The sequence below is a fragment of the Diabrotica undecimpunctata genome, chromosome 7 (assembly GCF_040954645.1).
Source record: "Diabrotica undecimpunctata isolate CICGRU chromosome 7, icDiaUnde3, whole genome shotgun sequence".
NCBI classification, from domain to species: domain Eukaryota; kingdom Metazoa; phylum Arthropoda; class Insecta; order Coleoptera; family Chrysomelidae; genus Diabrotica; species Diabrotica undecimpunctata.
The window spans coordinates 81,489,456-81,516,404 of NC_092809.1; the positions used below are offsets into that span (position 1 = coordinate 81,489,456).

Here is a 26,949-nt window from a genome sequence, read left to right on the forward strand (position 1 = left end):
TACTAAATTTATCTGAACTTATCTAACTACACACCTCACGCAAATGAGACTGCCGGCAGTGCCGGAGACAATTAAACTTGCCAAATTAAAAAAAAACTGAATATTCGCATTCGTATTCGCGAATGTCGGTGGCATATATTTGCATTCGCATTCGCGAATGGTCAAAAAAACTGACATTCGTTACATCACTATTGTCTACAGAGAATGAATTTGGATTGACTCAGTTGAAAAAGTTCTTCTTAGGGTGCCTGTCTGTTCCGAACGTTGGCGATCATTCTGGCTATGATGACTTTGTTGGTTGCTATACGGAATAGCTGTGTTGAGGTATTTCCATACCATGCTCTCAGGTTAGCAAGCCAGGATATTCTTTTTCGTATTCGATAATATTCGATTTCGATTTTATCTGTTTATAGAAAATTCGTTAATTTTATTTTATTATTTTATGGGTATAAATCACAGAGAAATACTTGTTACAGAATTCTCCACAACAGCAACGATATCAAACTCAACAATCATCAGCTCCATCACAACAGCAACAGCAATTGTCTCCCGCACCAGTATCACAGCCTTCTGTACCACCAATTATCTCCAATGTCTTCCACCATCGGGATTACCGTCAAAATCGAATATCCTTACTTCATCCAGAATATGGACCTGGAGCTCGTCTTAGGAATCATTCATCTCTTATTCAACAAACGTCTTCAGGGGTGGTATGTGTTGATGGGAGCGTTGGAAGCGGACATGGAGGATATACGGGTAGCCAACAACCGTTAAAAAAGATGAGACTTCAAGACAAAGATGGCATTAATCAACCATTGAGAATTGATACTAGGGTAAGTTTGTTATTTTTATTTTAATAACGATAAAACTAAAGTGTGAACTGATGTTAAAAGTATATGATCTTATGCACTATTATCAGCGAATAATTATTATTCACTGCTTTTTATCACTCCTCTTCCCATATGTATATCGTGAATCGTATATTGTGAAGTATATCGATTGCAATTATCACCCATTTTATTAGTAAGTAATGTCTCATCTAAATATCAAATTAATTACTTTAAGGATCAGCGCCCACGGCGCAACTGTTTAAAAACTCTGGTATGAAACCGATTGTGCTCGCAACTGTTTTGTGATCTCGGTAGCATAGATGCACAGAGAGTCGATTTTGTTCGGACATCCTCCCGTGGTCGCAATTGCGTTGCAATTGTTTGTAACACGTTATTACCTGATCGTTTGGGAAACATGTTAGGATTAGTCAAATTATACGGAAATTAAAGACTGACCAAAAAATCTTGTTTAGATTATTTTAATAGTATAAAGAATTTATATTAACTAAATTACTGATACTTAAAAAATTTACTGATATTTCCATTTTAAGATTTTATTTTAATTTTATGTTGATAGAGTTCCACAGCAAACTATTCTGCAGCTATCTACTTAATTCGATTGCTACTTTATTATGGACTGTCCAAGTTCCTTATTTTTTCTCTTTATTCTTTTTTTTTATTAATTTCTTACATTTTTTATTTATTTTTTTTTTTCAGTATATTTTTTTTATATTCTAACAAATACTTCAAAATACAAAAAAAAAGAATACTTACTCTATATTTACAATTACAATTTGAGTTTTATATATAAAACCTGTTTATATAATAATCTATATAAAAACGCATTGTTTTCTAATGTTAATAGTTTAAATTTGTAACGATATTATTTTGCCTACCATAGGGTAAGAAAATAGGGGTACTTATAAAATTGGGGACAGAAACTAATGGGGGTCAAGATAGGGCAAGCAAAATAAACGCTACTATGCGAACGGGCGCTCAGGGGTTAGTTGGAGAGCTGGGGTCGTGGATAAGTAAAAGACAGGGTGTCGGATTGGGGTAACTACCAGAATATGAAACAAAGGGATACTTACATAAATCTCCTGGACAAATGGACAAATAAAGACAAGAAGAAATACCTCTAGCTATTTTTATTCGGACGCCGCTTCGAAGAAAATTTCCTGCTGCAAGAAAGAAAATTTCTTTTTCCTTAAAATAAAGGAACACAAATAGGGGTTAGGAGATTTTTCTAAAGTAAAATAAACAAAATGGTTGGAGAAACAAATCAAACGTTTATTTTTGTCTCAAACAAACAGTTATCAAACATACAGATTGCACAAAAATTATTAAAAGTTGCAAAATACAAAATTACAAAAAAACTTACATGTGTTGCCTGTTTACAAAGGGAGATTGCTACAAAATTCTTCGAAATGGTTCCTAGGTTATCTTATTAATATGGCTAAATTAAAAATGAAGGATATCCTTGTTCATGAAAATATATAAGATTTAACTTTTTCTATAAAACACCTTTCTATACAAGCAAATTAAAAATTGTCACAACAAAAACAAATTAGAGTTAGCTGTCATATGTCAACACTCAATTCGGATGACAAAGAAACAAAAGATTGACAGCAACCACGCCTAGTTTACAATATAATTCTAATTATTACCAATTCTTAAATTTAAATGAAAGCAATTATTAGTTTTAGCAAAAACTGTCTAATTTGGAAAAATTTAATATATTGAATGTTACCTTATTTTCACTTATTTCACTTAACTTTGAACAACTTGCTATCTATCTCTGGGGTTAGAACTAAATAGACAAATTCTCCACTGGAACAAAGGAAACCATTTCCACAATTCAGGAGCGCCGATCTAATCCGTCATATTACGGAGAGTAATTACCACTTTACCGGTCTTGGAATTTAAACCATTACACAAATTTATCGGCTTGGTGATTAAGAAGAATATCACACACCCTTCAAACTCGAATCGTCGAATCTCCTTCCCAAACTCAACTCCACTCAACTGTCGTTTTCGTTTTTATTTCAATCGCCGGTTAGCAACACCCCTTCTTTTCCCGCATTGCCTACGATTTGATGAATCCACCCGAAAATTAACCTTGAGATATTTCTCAACTTAAATTCAACAACGTAAACAAAAATAGAAGGAAATATATCTTAACATTTTAACTGCGTTGCAAACAGACAAATAGGGCCGTCTTTAGAAATTTTTAACATATCAATATTTCGTAGTTAAAAGAAAAATTTAAAACGCTACAAATTAATGGGATGGTGGACATCGGTCAAAGAATACAGCGAATTAAAAAAAAATATTAACCTTATTAGAGATAAGAGAACAGTCTAAAATTTTATGTTGTGGGGTACCCATCTGACCACAAGTACATTTTGGACTATCAATGTTTAAATTCAAATATGGTTGTATAAATTAATCATTACATCATAAATGTATCATAAGTATTATACATAAAAGTCGAAAAACATTTGTGCCTCACATTAAACATTTAATTGAGTTATACAAGTCAGTTTTTAGTGAAATTTTCACAAAGTGTTTATTATCACAAGATCCACAACCGTGAGTACCTATTTTTATTGGTCATCCTTTGTGAATCCCGATATATGCAACAATTGGTTATATTGCCTTTCATATCAGCACACAGGCAAAAAAACTGGTTTAATTTATCATTTGTTGAATATCGATTATTTACCTACAAAGTATAATTGCTATTTAATTGATGAAAATTGGACGAAAAATAATTAATTATGCCTGTGTGTATAAACTGTAAGCAATCTACCATAAACACTCAAATTATAAAATGTTCAGGATGTATGAATTCTTTGCATACTTCATGCATTGGCTTACAGGGCGAGGATGTCAGTCGGATTATACGAATGCGTAGTAAAAATATCAAAGTACTATGTAATACTTGTAGCAACGGAGAGGACAAGTTTGTTCAATTAAAGCAATTTTTAACGAATCTTGTGGAAACTAAAATGCAGGAGCTGGAAAGGAAAATAGCTAATATTAATCCTACAATACAATCCGAACATCAGGAAGAGATAATCGAAGAAGCCATGGACCGTATTAATCGATCGCACAATATCATTTTGTATAACGTCCCAGAAACTAATTCTGCTATGGAAGATAATAAAGTAAATTAGCGGACCAACTCGACATCGAGTTTTTTAAATGAAATTTTTATTTTGCGAGAAAAATTAAGAGATCAATACAAACAATATAAGCAAGAATATACATAACATTCATCCATAATAATGCAAGTAAAAAAAAAGTGATTATGGAAGTCGACCTCAAAACCGGAATGGAATTTTTAGTTCATCAAATGTCGACATGGATATCATTTTTAGCAGTTAATTTTGCATGCTGATCACGAATCCGGTGTCAGATTTGCTCTATCTTGACATTTTATGCGCGTTTCGGGTCACTTCCGGTGTCGGATCGCAACCGGAAGTTCATATTTAGATTCGTCTCGACGAGACCTTTCGATCCATATATACATTGTGGGGTGTAAAACTTAAAGTAAATTTTAACTTCCGGTCATCTCAAAACCGGAAGTGAATTTTTGTACCAAAAGTATATCTTGACAATCTCATACGTAATACTAATAATATTCCGAAAAAATATTTTACTTATCTAATATGGTTTTTGAGTAAAGTGGTGGACAAGAAAAGGGCTTAACGTTTTAGTATATAAGATGATATTCTAACTACAATACAAGGTGGTAATACAAATCTGATTTCTGCAAGACATGTACACAGAATTGGTAAACGATCTAATAAGGCCCGTCTAATGAAAGCGACCTTTTCAACACCCGCGCAGGTTAAGTCTATTTTGCGTATCAAGGATAAATTAGCCACATCTACTTAGACAATACCTAAATGAACTCCAGACAGAACTGAAACGTCGAACAGACAATGGAGAACAAAATCTGATCATTAAGTATGTAAGGGGTAGACCTACCATAGTCAGTAAAACTGAGAGCTCTTTAAACTAAATGTGTCCAGCAATTCCAGATCAAGTAAATCCCAACAAGTTGAAATTACATGTTATTATCAAAATGTACGCGGCCTTAATAGCAAAATTTCATTGTTTAATGCCAACGTTAGTGATTGTGAATTCGACATCATAGCATTAAGTGAAACGTGGTTACTCAGTGATGTTTCGAGTATGGAACTCTTTCCGAATAATTATGTCGTATACAGAAAATACCAAAAATTCCATGAGGTGGACAAGGTGAAGGGTGGTGGTGTAGTGCTCGCGTTAAAAGATTTCATAACATAATATTGGACATTACGGCTCTCGACGCACAATTTCCACTTATTGATCTTATTATTGTCAAGTGCCGTATTGGTTACAAATATTTTTATATAGTTGTTGTTTATTTACCTGATAGGTTAAGTTTGGTAGACTTTGAATATTTTCTCGATTGCTTAGGGCAATTTGATTACTTAATTAATGACTGCATAGTACTAGGCGATTTCAATGTTTCAAGGTTTATAGATAATGATATGTCTGATTTCAAAACTTCTGTAGTTTTAAGTTTTGCGGGCTCTACTGGCCTTAGACAATTTAACAATGTTGTTAATCACTTGGGTAGACTGCTGGATTTGGTCTTATCGCATTTCAGTTGTGAAGTGAAGCATGATGACTCACCTTTGGTCTATGAAGACTCTCATCACCCAGCTCTTGTAATAATATTTACGGATATATTTGTAAAAGAGCCTAAATTTAGGTATGGTTTTGAGCAATTAACTTACAACTTTAAAAAAGCAAATTTTCCTGCTTTATATCGAGAACTGTATGAAATGGATTGGAACTCTCTGGATACTTCTAATGACGTTAATGAAACTTTAAATAACTTTTATGATAAGATTTTTTCTGTGTTTAATAAGTATATTCCAGTTTACAACAACTTTAGCCATAAATACCCACCCTGGTTCGATGCTGATATCATTCACAACATCAAATTAAAAGCAAAGTTTAGAAAAAAGTTTAAACGATTCAAAAATCAGTGTGATTTGCTTGAGTTTCAACGGTTAAGACACCTTGTCAAATCAAAAATCAGTTTGGCCTACAATGTATATGTCGAGAATATCCAAATTGCTTTATCCATGAATCCCAAGAAGTTTTGGTCATACGTAAATTCGAAAAATAATAGTTCAAGAATTCCTGGTGTGATGAAATATAATGACATTACTACGTCCGACCCACAAAATATTGTGAATATGTTTGCAGAATTTTTCAAGAGTGTTTTTCTGTCATCAGATATTAATTTCAAGGCTAACTCTTCCTCAATTAACTCAGATTACTTAAATTTTTATCCTATTTTAGAGTCTGAGATAATTTTGGCTAGTAAGAAATTGAAAGACAAAATGACGTGTGGACCTGATAATATTCCATCCTTTTTGGTTAAGGATTGCATAGGTGCCTTAACTGTGCCACTATTAAAAATTTTTAATTTATGTCTTCTTAACAAGGAATATACGAGTCTCTGGAAGGAGTCAAAAGTGTGCCCAATATTCAAAACTGGTGAAAAGGGTCAGGTAGAAAACTACAGACCAATTTCCATTATTTGCAATCTATCGAAAGTCTTTGAAATAGTTTTGTATAATCGTATTTACTCACGCACTCGTAATCAGCTGTCTCAATATCAACATGGTTTTGTCTCCAACCGGTCCACTGTGACAAACTTATTAATGGTGACACAATATATCTCAGCGGCCCTAGATAATAGAAGTCAAGTTGACGTCATATATACTGACTTTACGAAGGCGTTCGACAGAATTCACCACGGCGTATTTCTAAATTGTGTCTCTTTGGTCTTTCTGAGGATGCCGTAACTTTTATGAGGTCTTACTTGTCAAATAGAACGCAGTTTGTTGCTTATAATGGTTACAAATAGGAAAAGTACCTAGCTTCTTCAGGGGTTCCACAAGCTTCTAATCTAGGTCCATTATTGTTCTTGTTATTTATTAACGATCTGTGTGAATCAATTTCTGCACCATATTTATGTTATGCCGATGATTTAAAGATTTATTCATTGATAAGCGACCTTAATGATTGTCATTTTTTGCAGAGTGAACTGAATCGTGTACATGAATGGTGTAATGCAAATCATTTGAATCTTAATGCCAATCTTAATCTTAATCATCTTAACCTTTAAATTGTTTTTTGATTGTTTATTGCAAACATATATTTCAATAATTTAATTACTATTAATTCGTAATAGTACATTTATTTGTTAATTCCCCACAAGCTAGATTAATTTTAACTCTTTCAGTTCCGTTTTTTTTTCAGCAAATGAAAAAATATTTTTTGGCTAAATGTACTTAAAACGGTTCGTGTAACACTTTTTGGACATTAAAAAATGTCTAACAAGTATCTATAAAAAAATTATTATGGTTTCATTTGTACCCATAAGTACTTAACAAATCTAAAAAAACTAGCGCATATGAAACATAAAAAACAATTTCTTACTTTTTGAAGGCACAAATGGACATTGCACTTCCGACATTTCCATCTTGATTTTCCTGTACAACCAGGGTTTTTACATCTTAAAGGTAAAGGTAGCTGTGGGTGCTCTGGAAAATGTCCAATATTATTATCAAAGTGCACCTCAGTAAGAGGTCTATTTTCAATGTTTTGGCGTTTTGCTGGACTACTGGACTAGATGTATTGCTTGAAGGTCTTCCCCGTTTTCGGTTATTGAAAGAGTTGACTTTTATGAGGGCTTCACCAACTTTTATGCTAAAGTGTAGACGGTCCATGATATCTTTTTTTGGAATTCCTAAAGTATGCATGTCTCGTTTATACTCTAACCAAGTGTTTGTCAGGGCTATGTCAACTGCATGAAAGATTAATCGAACAGTCCACTTTCTTCAACGATTTTTTGTTCTGTAAAACGCAATAAGAGCATCTGTTTTATCTATGCCACCCATGCATGGACTTATTATACTTTTTTATAACTTCGGGTCGACTTACGTCAATGACATTTTGTTTTTTTATTCCAGTGTTTTACAACATCTTCTGTACCAACCCCAACGAAGATGGATACCATTATCACTGGCTTGCTATCTAACCATCTGATTACTACAATTCAATCAGAAGAGTTAATTTGTTCCGTTGATCCTCTCTCGTTTTTTGAAAAATCTTTTACATTTTTCAAAAATTCAAGAAAACAAACAAGTATTGATTTTTAGTTGGGAATTTGTAAAAGCTTGTAGAATAATTGTCACAATACAATCCATGCTTATTAAGTTCAAGTACTTTTGATAATTACAATACGATAGCTGTACCCTGTCAATATTTCAAATAAGAAGGTTCTATTTCTGTGGCATTACCTTGATAGATTAGAAAAGAAAATTGTAAATCAATCCACTTTCACTACCTAATACATACGGTTTTACTCCCCATGGATTGGGTTTGTTTTAGATGTATAGCTTTATACACAATCTCCCTTTGAAGGGCTTGATTTTTTCGTTTTTGCAAACTTTTGTTTCTGCAGTTCTTTACATCTCTTTAGGACTGATTCAAAACTGGTCGAACTTTCCATAGTTTGTTGTTGCTTTATCTGGGTTCCAGATTGTCAACACGGGTGCGAAGGTTGAAAAAATGATTCAATGTCATTGTGTCTTGAAATTCTTGAAAAATATAAATTTTTAAAGATTTGTCCCAATACATTCTCAGTTTTTGGAAATTTAGACAGTCTCTTAGAATACTAATTGCAGGTTACATGACACAAATTTCTCAATTCCAGTTTGCAAAGTATATTGAACGAAATTTTCTAATAAACTTTCGGGGAAATATCTCAGAAAATATGTAACTGGATATTCCGCAGAACAGTTTTCATTAGACACCCGGGTTATTGTATTAGGTAATTGTCGTGTTAACCATTTGTTCTGTAATTGTTCTGTAACCATTTTACATATTTTTTAAGAGTGATGAAGTTATCATAGCTACCATCGTTTTCGCCCTGTTCATTATCATCTTCCTCCTCCTCCTCCCCTCCGTTTTGAGTTTCTGAGACATCTATCATATGGTCAATTCTCTGTCTTACTTATATTTCTTCTTTGCAGTCACTGTCATCACTAACACATCCTTCTATATCGGACAGATTTTCTAGCTCTTCTAGCAGTTCATTCTCCGTTAAATATTTTATTGAAGGTATTTTACTCTGAAAATAAAAATAACACTTAGTCATTTTGGATACACTTGTGCCCATCGAATCTGAGGTACACTTCTATATTTAAAAAGTCAAATTTCAATAAAATATATTTACAATTAGTAAGAAGTAACGCTACTTTCAACATTGCACTGAAATATAAACAGCGATTGATTTTTATTCAAACTGATATTTAAAGAAAAAAGTACACTTACCTCTTACGAACAATGCAATTGCCGCCATATTGCTTTTTGAAATTAATTCTCTTTTAGAATAAAACCATTCATGCACCATCTGGTTACAAAACGCAGGAGTATAATACTTATAAAATGTAATTTTTTTTAAACTGGTTTAGGTTACATATTCCTGTAGAATTATATATTGTAGCGAGATTAAATACAACGAGCAGTTCGAATTTATATAAGTATATTTATTTATAGCTTTACAGTTCGATAGTATATTAACAACTAAACTTAACTCATAACATCGTGAGTTATATATACTACAGTTACTAGGTTCGAGAATATTCTAGCGTTGTCTCACCTCTAATTCGTCTCATCGAAAGAACCATCGAAGACGGGCGGTATTGACATGCCGATTCTTACGTTTTCTAGATTTATCTTTCTAAGAATTATGACGTATGGACTATTTCGTTACACTGCTCCAGATGTAGGTCCAGGATGGCGGAATCTACAGAGCTCTCCAGCTCTGCATGAACCCCTCAAGAAGAAATAACAGTCTACAGACTTTGAAGGACACGATCTCTTCGGGTTAACACAACACACAGTAATTCGTACGCCGGTTTCTCGGAAGATCACTTCAAGCATGCTTCTGACAATCTTCCAATCCAGATTATCTAGTGCATGGCCTATCTTGGGTAAGGCCAAATTCTTGATGTCATAATTGCACACGATTTTCTTCAAATTAGTTAGAGCACTCCATATATCCTTGTAGCTTGCCCTATCTGCATACGACTTCCTGGTCACCATATACAGCAAAGATCGAGGACCATCTTCTAATCTCAGTACTCTTCCAACTTTAGGCTGCTGGTTTTTTAACTCGTCCAAACAACCGAACTTCCTATAGAATACAGAGGAGATTCCTTTAGTCATGTCAAGATCTTGGGTAACACAGTGGGCTAGAGAGACGTTATTCGGAACACTAAAAAGATCCTGCTGAACTTCTGTCGTCACGCCGAATCTAGCACTCTTTCTCTCTGCGTAATTTGACATAAACTCATTAAAGCTTAGTCGCCGGTCATCTTTGATCTCATGTTGAAGGGTTCGGGCTTCTTCTGTTTCATTTGAGCCAGCATAAGGCGCAAGACGATTTATGTGAACTACTTTTGGCTTACCTTTCGGCAACTTCTTAATTCGGTATATTACGTCATTTACTACTACTACTACTAAGGATTTCCACAGTTTTCACTGTCTTCCTTCACTCAACCGTTTTCTCCAATTTTCCCTGTCATTCCAGTCTCCATCTCGCAGGGTTCTTTTCTCCATAGCCTCGTCGATTTCATCTCTGAATGACCTTCGGGGTCTTCCTCTCTTTCTTCTTCCAATCGGGCTCCATTCTGTGATTTTGTTTATCCAGCGTCCTCTGTCCGCTCTTCTGACGTGGCCGTACCAGGATAGTCTCTTCTCCTCTATATAGTCGATTATGTCTGATTGCACTCCCATTCTCCGCTTAATCTCTGCGTTTTCAATTCTGTCTCTTTTTGTAAGTCTACAGCTTCTCCTCAGGAACTCCATTTCTACTGCTCTTATTCTACCTCTATTTCTCTTGTTTATTGTCCAGTTTTCGGACCCATTTGTCAGGATACTTCTTGTCAGGGTGTTATATATTCTCTTTTTTGTCTTTATCGTAATGTTCTTATCCCACAACACTGAGTTTAGTTGTCTTATATAGTTTCTTGTTTGTCTCAGTCTGTTGTTTATATCTTCTTCTGTTGTTCCCTGGTTCGATATTATGGTTCCTAAATACTTGAATTTATCTGTTCCATTTATTTGTCTTCCCTCGTCTATCTCTAGGTTTCTCATATCCTTGTTTTCTGTTGTTAGGTATTCGGTTTTCTCTAAGTTTATTTCCATTCCGTTGTTTTTATATTCCTCTTCTGGTTTTCTGAGCATAAAGCTGAGATCTTCTTCGTCTTGTGCGATGACTACTTGATCGTCGGCAAAACTTAAGGTGTATAGGTATTCGTCTCTTACTGGTATGCCCATTCCTTCGCACTTTCTCCTCCATGGTTTGAGTGTCTTTTCCAAGAATATTTTAAACAGAGTAGGGGACGATATTACGTCATTTATTCTCTTTTTAATTTCATACGGACCCCCCCATTGTCTTTGCAGTTTAGGAGACAAGCCTCGACGACGTTGTGGATTATAAAGCCAAACAAGATCACCTACTTCATAGCTTTCACTCTTGCATCGAGAATCGTATTGATCTTTCATTCTGTCACTGGCTAACTGGATGTGTTGTCGGACAAGTTCATGAATGTTGTTCATTCTTAACTTCAGGCGGTCGACATAATCTTCGCTTGCAACATGTTCTTCGGAAGTTCTGCAGCCAAACTCTAGGTCGCAGGGCAAACAAACTTCACGACCTAACATCAGGCAGGTTGGAGTCTGGCCTGTAGTTTCATTCACGGCCAAGCGGTAGACCATTAGGAATAAATGAATGTGCTGGTCCCAATCTCTTTGATGTTCTGATATAACCTTGGACAGGTGTTTACCCATTGTTCGGTTCATTCTCTCGACCATTCCATCTGATTGAGGAAGCAGGGGTGTCGTTCTGGTCTTATTGACACCAATCAATTTACAAACGTTTTGGAAAATGGTTGACTCGAAGTTTCGCCCTTGGTCGGAGTGGATCTCCAAGGGAACACCAAATCGGCTAAAGAATTCTTTAACAAGTACCTCTGCAACGGTAGCAGCTTCTTGATTTGGTATCGCATAGGCCTCAGTCCATTTCGTAAAATAATCCATGGCTACCAGGATATATTTATTTAAATCATTTGTCTCTGGAAGTGGACCTGCAATGTCGATTGCTACTCTTTCCATAGGACTACCAACATTGTACTGTCTCATGGGTGCCCTCTTTTTACCAACTGGACCATTACTGGTTGCACACAGTTCACATTTTCGGCACCATCTTATTACATCATCTTTACAGTTCACCCAATAGAACCGTTCTCGAACCTTTTGCAGAGTCTTCGTGATACCAAAGTGTCCACCTGATGCACCGTCATGCAACTGACGCAATACTTCTGACACTTTACTTTTAGGTACAATCAACTGAAGCTTAGTTTCTGTACCATCATCGTTCTCAAAGTTTCTATACAGAAGATCATCTTTCAGCACTAGGCAATTCCATTGGCTCCAGTAACACCTGACTTCTGGACTACATGCACTAATGTCTTGCCAAGAAGGTCTTTCACTTCGACCCATCCAATCTAATACTCTTTTTATACATGAATCATCTGCTTGAGCGTCTTGTAGCTGTTGAGGCTGCCATTGATCATTAATGACGGTGATTCGTCTCACGAGGCAAAGTCGTTCTTCTAATTCAAGACAATAATTACGATTTGCACTGTATGCCCGTCTTTACTTAGCATTAGCATTTAAATGACTCTTTCCAGCCCTGTGTTCCATTTGTTCTAGCTTTCTGACTGTTGTATTATTTTCTTGCAATTTACGGCGAATGTGACCTACGTCGCTATCATTCGAACATCTGGTTTCGTGTCTCTTCGGCATCATGTTACGAACTACTTTCCGTACGATTTCCTCTAGACGTTTATTGCTTTGTTCGTCGCTCTCTTCAGAGGTTCGTACTCGATAGCTCCGTGAAGCTTGACTAGCTGTTTCATGTTCCAAGGCAATAGCGAGCGCTTCATCTAAAACTTTCGCTCTTGCTAGTCGTAAAGCTTTCTGTAGTTCACTGTCTCTCAACCCATTGATGAAGGCATCTACAGCAATTTCTTCCAAAATGTTGTATGGTGCCTCTGGATAGGCCAACAGCGCTATACGAGCAACATCTGCTTCAAACTCTTGCAAATTTTCACTTGCTCGTTGAATTCTACTTTTTAGTTGCGCCTTGTAGACTTGTTGTAGATGGGCATCTCCATAACGTTTGTCTAGTCGAGTGAACAAGGTCTGGTAACATTTTTCTTGACCCTTAGGAATCGATCTTAGGATATCTGCAGCATCACCTCGTAAAGCAGCAGTCAAGAAAACAGCCTTTTCTTGTTCTGTCCAATGATTGGCTGTTGTAATAGCTTCAAATTGTCTAAGGTATATGGACCAAGAGGACTTTCCATCAAATGGTGGCAATTTGAATCTCATATTATGTGTCGTTTCATCTCTCGGTGATTCCTCTTTCACTACCGGATCTAAGGCTACTGTACTAACTGGTGGTAGCACTTTTGTATTGGTTATCATCGTCTCTAATTGTTTGATCTTCTCTTCTACGTCTTCTATCTTGTCGTTTACATTTTTCTGTATCTTATCAAATGTTTTAGAAACTTCTTCAAATTTTTCATTGTTCTTTTTAGAAGTTTCTTCCATCATTTGAGAAACATTTTCAAATTTCTCGTCGAATCTTCGAGATACATTTTCGAATTTCTCATCGAATATTTTGAAAACGTTCTCTAATTTATCATCATTTTTTTTAGAAGTTTCTTCAATTTTTTTAGAAGTTTTTTCAATCATTTGAGACGTTTCATCGAATCTTTTGGAAACAGTCTCGAATTTTCCATCAATTAGTTTAGTTAAAACTGCTTCTTCTGCTGACTGGAACTGGAATATCTCTGGGTCTTCTCCATTCTTGTTAAGAACAGTCTTCAGTCGTTCTTGGAGTATCTTCTTGGACCCGCTGCAATCTTCATCGCGTTCTTCCAGTTGCTCAAGCAACTGTTTTACTGAAAGTTCTACTAGCAGCATTTTTGTACAAGCACATACGTACTTTTTTAAATGTTCTTTCGTACAAAGGTTACTACCGAACTACGCGGATGTTCCCGACGAACAATACTTTTCAAAAGTTCAAAAGTCTTTTTCAAAAATCACCGCTGAATTTATTTTTTTAAGTTTTTATTATTTTTATCCCAGTATGCGCATCCCACACCTTCAATATTTTTGGATGAACAAAAAAGAGATCCAGTTATACAGAAAATTCGAAAATGGAAAGAGGAAAACCGTCGACAACCTTGACAAGAAATATCAAACCTATGCTCAGTATTTAAGACGTATTGGGCTCAGTGGGACTTATTTATCATGAAAGATGAGAGGCTTGCTCAAACGAGTTCTGGAAAACGATGACGGTTCAGAGAAGAGAAGACAGTTGGTGATCCCAAAGAGCAGAATAGCCGAAGTACTTCGTCAGTTACACGACAGTCCAACATGAGGGCATTTTGGTGTAAAGAAAACCCTTCAGCGAATTCGGGAACGGTTTTATTGGATAAACAGTTCCGACGACGTAAAAGACTGGCGTAAGAAATGTACTATTTGTGCTACGAGTAACGGGCCTTACCGAAAAAGGAGAGCTATGAGACAATATAATGTTGGAAGCCCGTTTGAAAGAATAGCTTTGGACATCGCTGGGCCATTTCCAGAAAGTGAAAATGGGGGCAAGTACATGTTGGTAGTAATGGATTACTTCACTAAGTGGGTCGAGATTTACGCACTTCCAGACCAGAAGGCCGCCACCGTTGCAGATAATTTGATCCAAGAATATATCAGCCGATTTGGGGTGCCTTTGGAGATCCATAGTGACCAAGGCAAGAACTTCGAAAGCGATCTATTCCAAGGAATATGTGATAGACTAGGCATGAAGAAAACAAGAACTACCGCGTATCATCCGCAATCGGATGGTATTTTAGAACGAATGAATAGGACAGTTGGCAAGTATTTGACAAAGGTGGTGTCCGATCATCAGCGAGACTGGGACCAATACCTTCCGTTCTTCACAATGGCCTACAGATCTGCTGTTAACGAATCAACAGGCCAGACACCAGCCAGAGTCCTATTCGGACGTGAAATGCGACTACCTTGTGATCTAGAGTTTGGATGTCGACCTGGAGAAGATGTAGCAGGTGAAGATTATGTGATCGAATTACGAAGAAGAATGGACGATGTACACGAGTTGGTCCGTTCCCACCTTCAGACCGCTAGCGACCGAATGAAGAAACGGTACGATACACAAGCAGAAAAAGGTTGCTTTAAGAAGAACTACAAAGTCTGGCTCTATAATCCCAAGAAGCGAAAAGGTTGTTCTCCCAAATTGCAGCAGTTTTGGGAAGGCCCATACTTAATTATGGAGAAGATCAACGATGTCATCTACCGAATAAGCAAGATTCCGAGGGGAAAGCCGATGATGATAGTACATTATAACCGGCTGGCGTCTTTCGAAGGTGACCACGACGTAGATGAAGAAGTGGAAGTAAACCAAGTCCAAGATGTGTCTGACCTCACGTTTGAGGAATTCATGGGTGCCTATGGAGGTACCGGTAAAGCAAGACATGGTGTTACCACTGAAGAAAAGCAAGATCTACTCGCGCTCCCCGATGACTACTCGCTGGCCCTTACTATCCCGGCCAGTATCAAAGACGCACCAGGGTTGGCATCCGTCTTTCGAAGGAAGTTCGGTCGAGTTGCAGAACTTCAATGCCAAGTGCCAGCTCCTGGGAAAGCCTTGAAACTCCAAGAAGCATCACGTTACCTTTTCTACCTGGTAACAAAAGACACTGCCCGTGACCAACCTACCTACCGAGATGTATGGGAAGCCTTACTTCAATTGAGAGAGCAGGTACTAGAGTTCGACGTGCAAAAGTTAGCCATGCCAAAGTTAAAATGCCGCCAATTAGATTGCAGGGTTATCCGAAGTATGGTGGAGGAGATCTTTAAAGACACCGAAGTCCAGGTGTTAGTCTGTTGCAATCCGCATAGTTACTGGTGCGGAGAGAAAACCGTCCCTTCGTTTTTATACAACTGGAAGTTGTAAAAGAGGGTCCAGTTACCGATACCAGAATACCGTTCCAGTTCCTGTCCCGACAAGGTTCTAGGAGGAACCATCTTTTAAGAGGGTGGCAATGTTACGATAATTATTTCGTATAAAACTGTAAATATATTATGACTAATATCTGTTCTGTTCTAGTTATTTCGTCGCTCAGTTGAAAAACTAGTTTCAGCCGAAGACCGCCTTCTAGTGCTTTCGCCAAAATACCAGTCTATTCGATGGAGTTCCCGTTATTCTTGCCAACACCGCCAACAACCGGTCTTCCCCAATGTTCGAGTCAATTCATGTCTGCTCTAGGGGATTCCGAAACTAACGGAGTTTTATATTTAAAGAGGAATTTTGTTAGGAAGAGAACAGTTAATATCTGAAGATCGCGCGCCGCGTTTTTTTTTAAATTGTAACTCACGAATTATAATAAATTATATAAGTGTAATTAAAATAAATTAGTACAAATAAAGACTTTAATAAAGTTTTAAGTGTTAGAAATAGAACCAAATAATAAATAAATTAGAATTAATAAAAACACTACACAAAGTATGAAACCCTCATTACTGAATCGTCATTTTAACACAAAACATTCTACATTAGTAAGCAGACCGAAGGATTTTTTCACCCGAAAATTAACAGAAATGAAAAGCACTAAGAAAGTCATGTCTTCATTTACTGGTAGTACCGAAAAATCAGTAGAGGCATCATGCTTAGTTAGTCATAATTGCAAAGTTAGGAAAAGCTCACACAATTGGCGAAGAGTTGTTGTTACCTGCAGCAAAAGATATGGTTACCTGTATGTTGGGTGAGGCGTCAGCTAAAAAGCTAGAACTGATATCACTGTCCAATAATACCGTTCAACGTAGGATCAACAGTATGGCATCAAATATTAAAAATAAAGTCATCAATCATGTAAAAAGTAGCGATTTATTTTCGATACAACTTAATGAGAGTACAGATGTAACGAACTATGCTCAACTTATGGTTTACATGCGGTATATACATGAAAATAAAACAATTAAGGAAGATTATTTATTCTGTGAACCGTTATCAACACGAACTACAGCGGATGAAATTTTCAAACAAAAAAACAAACTGGATGAATCTCTCTATCTATCTATCTATCTCTCTATATATCTCTCTATCTATCTCTATCTCTCTCTATCTATCTCTCTCTCTATCTATCTCTATCTCTCTCTATCTATCTCCCTCTCTATCTATCTCTCTCTCTATCTAACACTATCTCTCTCTCTATCTAACACTATCTCTCTCTCTAACTATCTCTAACTCTCTCTCTATCTATCTCTAACTCTCTATCTATCTATTTCTATCTCTCTATCTATCTATTTCTCTCTCTCTATCTATCTCTAACTCTATCTATTTCTATCTATCTATCTCTATCTATCTCTCTCCCTATCTATCTCTCTCTATCTATCTATTTCTCTCTTTATCTATCTCTCTCTCTATCTATCTCTATCTCTCTTTATCTATCTCTATCTCTCCCTCTATCTATCTATATATCTCTATCTCTCTATCTATCTCTATCTCTCTTTATCTATCTCTGTCTCTATCTATATCTATCTTCCTCTCTATCTATATCTATCTATCTCTATCTCTCTCTCTACCTCTCTCTCTATGTATCTCTATCTATCTCTATCTCTCTCTCTATCTATCTCTCTATCTATCTCTATCTCTATCCCTCTTTATCTATCTCTCTCTATCTATCTCTCTCTCTATCTATCTCTATCTCTCTCTCTATCTAACACTATCTCTCTCTCTATCTAACACTATCTCTCTCTCTATCTATCTCTAACTCTCTCTCTATCTATCTCTAACTCTCTATCTATCTATTTCTATCTCTATCTATCTATTTCTATCTCTCTCTCTCTCTCTCTCTATCTATCTCTAACTCTCTATCGATCTATTTCTATCTATCTATCTCTATCTATCTCTCTCCCTATCTATCTCTCTCTATCTATCTATTTCTCTCTCTATCTATCTCTCTCTCTCTATCTATCTCTATCTCTCTTTAGCTATCTCTATCTCTCTCTCTATCTATCTATATATCTTTATCTCTCTATCTCTCTATCTATCTCTATCTCTCTTTCTATATCTATCTTCCTCTCTATCTATATCTATCTCTCTCTACCTCTCTCTATGTATCTCTATATCTCTCTATCTCTATCTCTCTCTACCTCTCTCTCTATGTATCTCTATCTATCTCTCTCTCTATCTATCTCTCTATCTCTATCTCTATCCCTCTTTATCTATCTCTCTCTCTATCTCTCTCTATCTATCTCTCTCTCTCTCTCTCTCTCTATCTATCTCTCTCTATCTATCTCTATCTCTCTCTATCTATCTATTTCTCTCTCTATCTATCGCTCTCTCTCTATCTCTCTCTATCTATCTCTCCCTCTATCTCTATCTATCTCTCTCTATATATCTCTATCTCTCTCTCTCTATATATCTCTATCTCTCTCTATCTATCTATCTCTCTATCTATCTCTACCTCTCTTTATCTATCTCTGTCTCTCTATCTATATCTATCTTCCTCTCTCTCCATCTTCCTCTCTATCTATCTCTATCTCTACCTCTCTCTCTATGTATCTCTATCTATCTCTCTCTCTATCCCTCTTTATCTATCTCTATCTCTCTCTATCTCTATCTCTCTTTATCTATCTCTCTCTCTATATCTATCTCTATCTCTCTATCTATCTATCTCTATATCTATTTCTATCTCTCTCTCTATCTATCTCTATCTTCCTCTCTATCTATCTCTATTTCTCTCTCTCTCTCTCCCCCTCTATCTATATCTCTCTCTCTAGATATATATATATATATATATATATATATATATATATATATATATATATATATATATATATATATAATATATGTATATATGTATATGTAATTTTAAATGTATTTTTAACATATTTATGCAGTGAAGAAGTTTATGAAGAACAGTGTTCTTCACCACTAGGACCAACTGAACATTTTCAATCTAGGTTTTTAAATGTTAACTTCCACCATTTGTACTAAAAACACATGTATCTCATAACATATATAAACAATTAACATTTCTAGTAAACCTTTCATTTCAGGAAGGGATTTTTCCTCAAATTCTAAATACTGCTTTAGTTGGGCCTATACATAAAAAAGGTGACAAATCAAAATTTGATAACTATCGAGGCCTATCACTTTTATCTGTGTTTTCAAAAATATATGAGAAGGCATTTCATACACGTCTCCTCTCGTATATTAACGAACACAACATTATAGAAAAGTCTCAATTTGGTTTCCGTGAAGGTATTGTGTGGAAGATGCACTACTAGCGCTGTGCAATCATATTTTATCGAACTTTGTTAAGGGTAATAAAGTTATCTGTTTGTTTTTTGACTTAGCAGGAGCGTTTGAAACTGTAAATCATCCAATACTGCTGGAAAAACTTTATTATAGTGGTGTTAGAGGAACTGCGTTAAAGTGGATCCACACACCTTTTTTATCGAAAAGGTTTCAAAAAATGTGAATAGGAATATAATATTTTTTTAGGAAGAAAATGTCCTTTCCGGAGTTCCACAGGGAAGCATCATTGGCCCTCTTTTATTTTTGATTTTCGTCAATGATTTAAATCAACTGATAAACGATAGCTCAACATGTTTGGTTCGGAATCCATTAGATAATTTTTCTGATGCAATAAGTGTTCGAGTAGAAAACGTGGAACAGCAATCAGGCTGTTATGTCACTCAATTTGCTGACGATACCACAGTTGCACTAAATTCCAATAATTTTTTTCATGTAGTACAAAAAGCAAACTGTCTTGTAAAAAGGATGACTCATTACTATTTAAATAATGCCCTAATCTTAAATGGATCAAAGACCAATATGGTAACCTTTTCACCTTCTACTTTGCAGACGAGTTCATTAGTAAAACTTGACAATGGGTCAGTGGTAAATAGTCACTCCACTAAGTTGTTGGGTGTTTACCTGGATTTGTCTTGGAGCTCTCTTGTTGATTATGTAGTGGAAAGAGTGTCTGTGCACTGTTATGTTCTATGGCAACTTAGAAATTTTGTCTCCCTAGATATCTTAAAACTTTACTATTTTGTTCATGTATAGTCAATTTTGCTAAAGTTTGAGATGCGAATTAATGAGGTGCTTGTTCTTCAAAAAAAATTATTCATACCGTGACCTTTAGAAGGCGCTTGGATTCCTGTAGACCAGTTTTTAAACATTAAATATTTTAACTGTAATTTCGCTGTATATTTTCAGTTGTGTTGTTTAAGTAGAGTCACATAGATGCAATTTTATTTGCAGAAATGATGTTTCCTTAATAAGTGGCTACAATTTTCGTTACAGAAATGATTTGGTGACCCCTGTTCGTCACTTGACCGTTGTGTGCCGGCAAGGGTCCTTACCCTTGCCGGCACACAACGATCAAGTGACCTTACCTTGCGTTCGTTTGTATAATAAATTACGTAATTATGTTTATTAAGAGTCAAATATTTATGTATTTAAGAGAACAGTTAAGGACTTACTTCTGGTAAACACTTTCTATTCGTTAGAGGAATACTTGCAGGCATCTTTTTAACAATTTGTATGTTTTTGTGTATATTTTATATGTTTTTATGTACTTATAGTTATTACTGACCATAGATTGTATTTGACGCATTTCAATACTTGTAAAAGTCAGATGAAATAAAGAATATTAATTGATTTATTGATAGATAGAGGGAGGGATAGAGAGAGGGATAGAGAGAGAGAGATATAGAGACAGAGAGAGATAGAGAGAGAGAGATAGATAGAGGGAGAGAGAGAGAGAGAGAAATAGAGATAGATAGAGAGGAAGATAGAGATAGATAGAGAGAGATAGAGAGAGAGAGATAGAGATAGATAGAGAGAGATAGAAATAGATATAGAGATAGATAGATAGAGAGATAGAGAGAGATAGAGTTAGATAGAGCGAGAGATATAGATAGAGAGATAGATAGAGAGAGATAGATAAAGAGGGATAGAGATAGATAGAGAGAGATAGAGATACATAGAGAGAGAGAGAGAGATAGAGATACATAGAGAGAGAGAGATAGAGATACATAGAGAGAGAGAGAGAGATAGAGATAGATAGAGAGAGATAGAGATACATAGAGAGAGAGGTAGAGAGAGAGATAGAGGAAGATAGAGAGAGAGGAAGATAGATATAGATAGAGAGACAGAGACAGATAAAGAGAGATAGAGATAGATAGAGAGAGAGAGATAGAGATATATAGAGATAGATAGAGAGATAGATAGATAAATCGAGATAGATATAGATAGAGAGAGATAGAGATAGAGAGGTAGAGATAAATAGAGAGAGATAGAGATAGATAGAGAGAGATAGATAGAGAGAGATATATAGAGAGAGATAGAGGGAGAGATAGAGAGAGAGATAGATAGAGAGAGAAATAGATAGATAGAGAGAGATAGATAGAGAGAGATAGATAGAGAGATAGAAATAGATAGATAGAGAGTTAGAGATAGATTGAGAGAGAGATAGAAATAGATAGATAGAGAGATAGAAATAGATATATAGAGAGTTAGAGATAGATAGAGAGAGAGTTAGAGATAGATAGAGAGAGAGAGTGTGTTAGATAGAGAGAGAGATAGATAGAGAGATATAGAGATAGATAGAGAGAGAGATAGAGATAGATAGAGAGAGATAGAGATAGATAGAGAGAGAGATAGAGATATATAGAGAGAGAGGTAGAGATATATATAGAGAGAGAGAGAGAGATAGAGATAGATAGAGAGAGAGAGACATAGAGAGAGATAGAGAGAGAGAGAGAGAGAGAGAGAGAGAGAGAGAGAAAGAGAGAGAGAGAGAGAGAGAGAGAGAGAGAGATAGAGATGGGGAGAAAGAGAGATGGAGAGAGAGAGAGATAGATAAAGAGAGATAGAGAGATAGACAGATAGATAAAGAGAGATAGATAGATAGATAAAGAGAGATAGATAGATAAAGAGAGATAGATAGATAAAGAGAGATAGATAGATAAAGAGAGATAGATAGATAAAGAGAGATAGATAGATAAAGAGAGATAGATAGATAAAGAGAGATAGATAGAGAGAGATAGATAGATAAAGAGAGATAGATAGATAGAGAGAGATAGATAGAGAGAGATAGATACAGAGAGAGATAGATAGATAGATACAGAGAGAGAGAGAGAGAGAGAGAGAGAGAGATATGGATAAGAGAGAGCCTATTACCTTCATCATTATTATATATAATATAATTTGACATTTTATATTTTGTACTAAAAAATGATATTTTATTTTAAAATAAACATACATTAAATGTAAATTTTGTTACCAGCCAGGGACGTATAATCCTCAAGTTGAACAAATATCTCCAACCTTTCCTGATCAGTTAACTCAAGATGACCAAGCATTTAGAACCACTAAAGATGAACTAATTCAGCAAATAGGGAAAGTTGACCGAGAAATTGCAAAGGCAGAGTCACAAATTACTATCTTAAAAAAGAAGCAGACAGAATTGGAAGAAATGGCCAAAAAACCTGCTGTTAAATTAGAAGTAGAGGAAGACACCACGCCGAAACATCAAAGTTTACCTCAGGTAAGTACTTATATTAGTAAAATGTATGTTTATTAATAATATTAGCTCATCTCCATACACTTACACACGACGAAGTGAAAATTAGATACTGCATTTTACTGTAATAATATATGCCTTCCATTTTTTGTCTAAAATTTGTGCTGCGCCCACACTATAATATTGGTTGATGGGACATCTATAGAGTGCCAAATAGATCAGAGAAAACCCAGTGGGAAATTCTAATCTATTTGATTTCCTCTTCCCTAGTTTTTTTATCGAAATTCCTTAAAAATCATAGTAATTCTAAGCCTGGTACCTGCTCCTCTTACCTTAGGTTAACTCAAAGTGGCTCTTCTAGAGGAAGGTGAAGCAATTGCTTAGAATAATTACATAGAATAAAGTTTTTAATTTAATGAATCATATGCCAAGAAGAATGAATTACTTTATACAGACTTGTGGAGGTAACACGAGAAGTATTTTCAGCACTTGCCGAAAGGTCGAACTTGCCGGAACGTCATCAAAATAGTGGTTTTTATCAAAACCAAAATTATTCAACGCGAAGTCAAATCCGGAAAACCACAGAAAGCATATATATATTGAAAAAGTTGTATTTTATTAATTTTATTTTTATTTATAATAAATGTTGTAAATTTTAAAATATGTGGTTCGTTGTTTAATTTAATATATACCTCAGCTAGCTCAATTATGTGTTCTAAGCAATCTGTCACTGTGTGACGTCGACTCTGTAGTCTCCTGGTAGAGTTCAAAAAGAAATTAAACCAAAATTTACTTTAGACTTTTGATAAATTAACCCAAATGAAGCACGTTATTTATTAATATTGAACAAATTTAATATAAACAATAAAATTCGTCTGCAACTTGGGTTGCCTTTAAAAATTTACAAAAATAGGAATCGTATAAATCTTAATGTGGTTTAGTGTCGTGACAATAAAAATTTATTACAAAATGTGGAGACTCTCTACAAGTACCTAAAAACTACATAAATATTGCAACTTTATAAAGTGTTTAAATGAACTATAAAGAAAAAGAAAATGAACACTTTATTCCTCTGACTTTTAACTTGCATTTTTAAATTTCTCTCTCAATTCCTCAACTTGTCCCTGTATATATACTCTATCTCCCTTTTCCGCCTGATTTGCATGCCTACCCATTTCCAGTTCCAAATTCTGCAATCCCATCTTTATATTGTTTTTGATAATGGTAAGTTTTTCCTCATGATCCTGAGTTTGCCTTTTAACACTTTCTACCTCCCTAACAATCTCTTTATTCTGCTTATTAACTTCTTTATTTATTTCCCTTGGTAAATTCTCTTGAATGGATGTTCTAAACTCTACAAATCTGCTCCCAATTTCCTGTCCTATTTCCGCTCTAATTATGGCCTTTTCTCTGGATATCTCCTCCTGTACATTCCTCTTAAAATTCTCACTTTCTCCTCTGACCTGTTCTACTTTCTCTTCTAAACCTTGGGTAATATGTAGCATCTCTTCCCTGACTATCTTTACTTCTTCTTTGATTTCTTCCCTCATTTTAATTAACTCTCCCCTAAGTTCTCCTTTAATATTATTTTCCATTTTGTTCATATCCCCCCTAATATTGTTAATATTACTATCCATTTTGTGCATATCCCCCCTAATATTATGATCCATCTGTTGTAGCATCCGCATTATTTGCCTCATATCCATCTGTGTCATCCTTGACTCTCCAACATCTCCTTCCGTGCGTCTCTCCTCCTGTACTCTACTTTCATCCTCACTTTCATCACGTCTATCTCTCACTGTCTCATCCAACTCCTCTCTCAAACTATCTGTTAGACTTCCCTCTCTATCACCTTGTCCTGCTTCTGGTATGCCTTGCTCTAAATATACTACAACTTCTCCTGATCCTCCTCTGCTTTCTTCATCTACCTGTATATCATGTTCCTGTTCTAACACCTGTTCTCCTTTACTCTCTTTCGGTACGACTTCTTTTCCATTTCTTAAAGTCATTCGGTCTGCCATTTTATCCTAATATCTATTTATTCTCAAATTTAACTTTAACTGCCCCAAAATCTCTGCAACACTAATCACACCAATTTATTTTTACTCTAATCTGTGTAATATTAATAAATCTGGTTAAAAACACCCTTATTTTTGTTTTCCGAGAGGCCCCACGTTGGGCGCCAATTGAAAAAGTTGTACCTATTTTATTAATTTTATTTTTATTTATAATAAATGTTGTAATTTTTAAAATATGTGGTTCGTTGTTTAATTTAATATATACCTCAGCTAGCTCAATTATGTGTTCTAAGCAATCTGTCACTGTGTGACGTCGACTCTGTAGTCTCCTGGTAGAGTTCAAAAAGAAATTAAACCAAAATTTACTTTAGACTTTTGATAAATTAACCCAAATGAAGCACGTTATTTATTAATATTGAACAAATTTAATATAAACAATAAAATTCGTCTGCAACTTGGGTTGCCTTTAAAAATTTACAAAAATAGGAATCGTATAAATCTTAATGTGGTTTAGTGTCGTGACAATAAAAATTTATTACAAAATGTGGAGACTCTCTACAAGTACCTAAAAACTACATAAATATTGCAACTTTATAAAGTGTTTAAATGAACTATAAAGAAAAAGAAAATGAACACTTTATTCCGCTGACTTTTAACTTGCATTCAAATATAATCAAAATTTCAAATGATCCCCAAAATTATTATCCAACCTCACTTTAAAACAGTTCTGATTTATTTAAAGAAAACTAACTACTCGCAAAATAATCGGTGAAACTGGAATATCAATCCTCTCTTCGGAAGTTAAGGTACGTACTATTCTATTTTTAATTTAATGATCATTAATATTTTCAATTTTTTAAGGCCTATCGCAATTATGTTAATTCATGAATTTTAATTTTCTCAATTTAAATGACATTTCTGTACTCCAATAATAATTTATAAGTCAAATTGTTTCTCTTACTCTCTGGAACAAATTCTGGATATCTTTGCTGTGGAAACTGTGGAAAAACTAAAATTCTAATTAGACGAGTTAAAAAACACTCCCGACCTATTCCACAGTTTCAGGGCTCCCCTTCGTCGAAAAATCCTCGTCGGCCTCTCCAAAAAACCTATTATCCGTTGCTAACAGCCACCAACGTTCTTTTTCTTTTCGTCTTCTATTGTTTTTAAACCACAAAACTGTTCTGTTCTGACACATTTGTCAATCCACATTAATTTCTCATAATCACTTTAATCACATCTAATTTGGGAATTTATAAAAAAAAAATGTTCAGATATAAAACTTATTCTATTACAATGCTAATACAATTTATTCTTTTCATCTCCACATCATTGTAATTTCTTATTTAACAAAACCCCTATTAATTAAGCTCCCACAGACTTGCTCGACAGTTTATTTTCTGACGTTTTTTTAAAATTTCTATGTTTAAATATTTTTTAAGAATTCTTCTTTTTTTGTTCTTTTTAAGGTTCAGACGATTCACCTATACACTAGGCAACTATACTATTCAGAAATTATTAACACTATACCAGGTAAGTCAAAATTAATTTATTTAACAATTTACTAATCTTTTTCTCTCTTTTATTTCAGAGTCGAACCCACATTGTGATGGCTTCATGAAATTCATGAACAACAAACTCATATAAAAATCCATTTAAGTTGTATCCTTTTTAACATATTGAAATCATTTCAATATATATATATATATATATATATATATATATATATATATATATATATATATATATATATATTAATGTGATATTATAAGTCAGAGGTGCGCCAAGCAATAGGGAACTTGCATAAAATTTTAAATTCGAAAAAAATGCCTTAAATCATAACAAAACATAATTTAAAATATATATCAAACAAAAAAAAGTTGTTTTTGTCTTTAGTTTGGCCCCTAAAAACGATTAAAATCGAGAGAAAATTCAAATTATAGCAGCCAGTCCAAAACGCTTCCTCATTGGTCGTGACGTCATATAATCAGAATGTTCAAAGATAAGCGCTATTAATTCATTACGTTTGACATTCGTTTACTTGTTATAGTAATTTTATGGTGTATTTCAGTTTTATAAATCTTTAGATAGTTGCTGTGAACTACATATATATTTAATAATATTTGAGTGTTTTTGTTCTGATATTTTTTTTAAAATGACCGAAGAGGGTTTTTCCAAAGGCCAGTCTGATAACTTGCCCATTGTAAATATGTTTATGGTAGCCACATATTTTCAAAACGGTGAAAATTTTTCGCTGGGAGAAGTTCGGGGGGTTAAAGCAGATAAGTAAGTACATATACTCCTATTACATTAATTTTATTG

At 34.9% G+C, this 26,949-nt stretch overlaps 1 protein-coding gene across 1 annotated transcript in view; it reads left to right on the plus strand.

The window, feature by feature from the left end:
• Nucleotides 1–26,949, plus strand: part of Smr (nuclear receptor corepressor smrter) — a 690,586-nt gene that overhangs the window by 116,339 nt on the left and 547,298 nt on the right. Inside the window, exons 3-4 of the mRNA XM_072537629.1 lie at nt 477–833; nt 22,373–22,633. Of these exons, the coding sequence (XP_072393730.1) occupies nt 477–833; nt 22,373–22,633 (618 nt within the window). The remainder of the gene's footprint in view (nt 1–476; nt 834–22,372; nt 22,634–26,949) is intronic.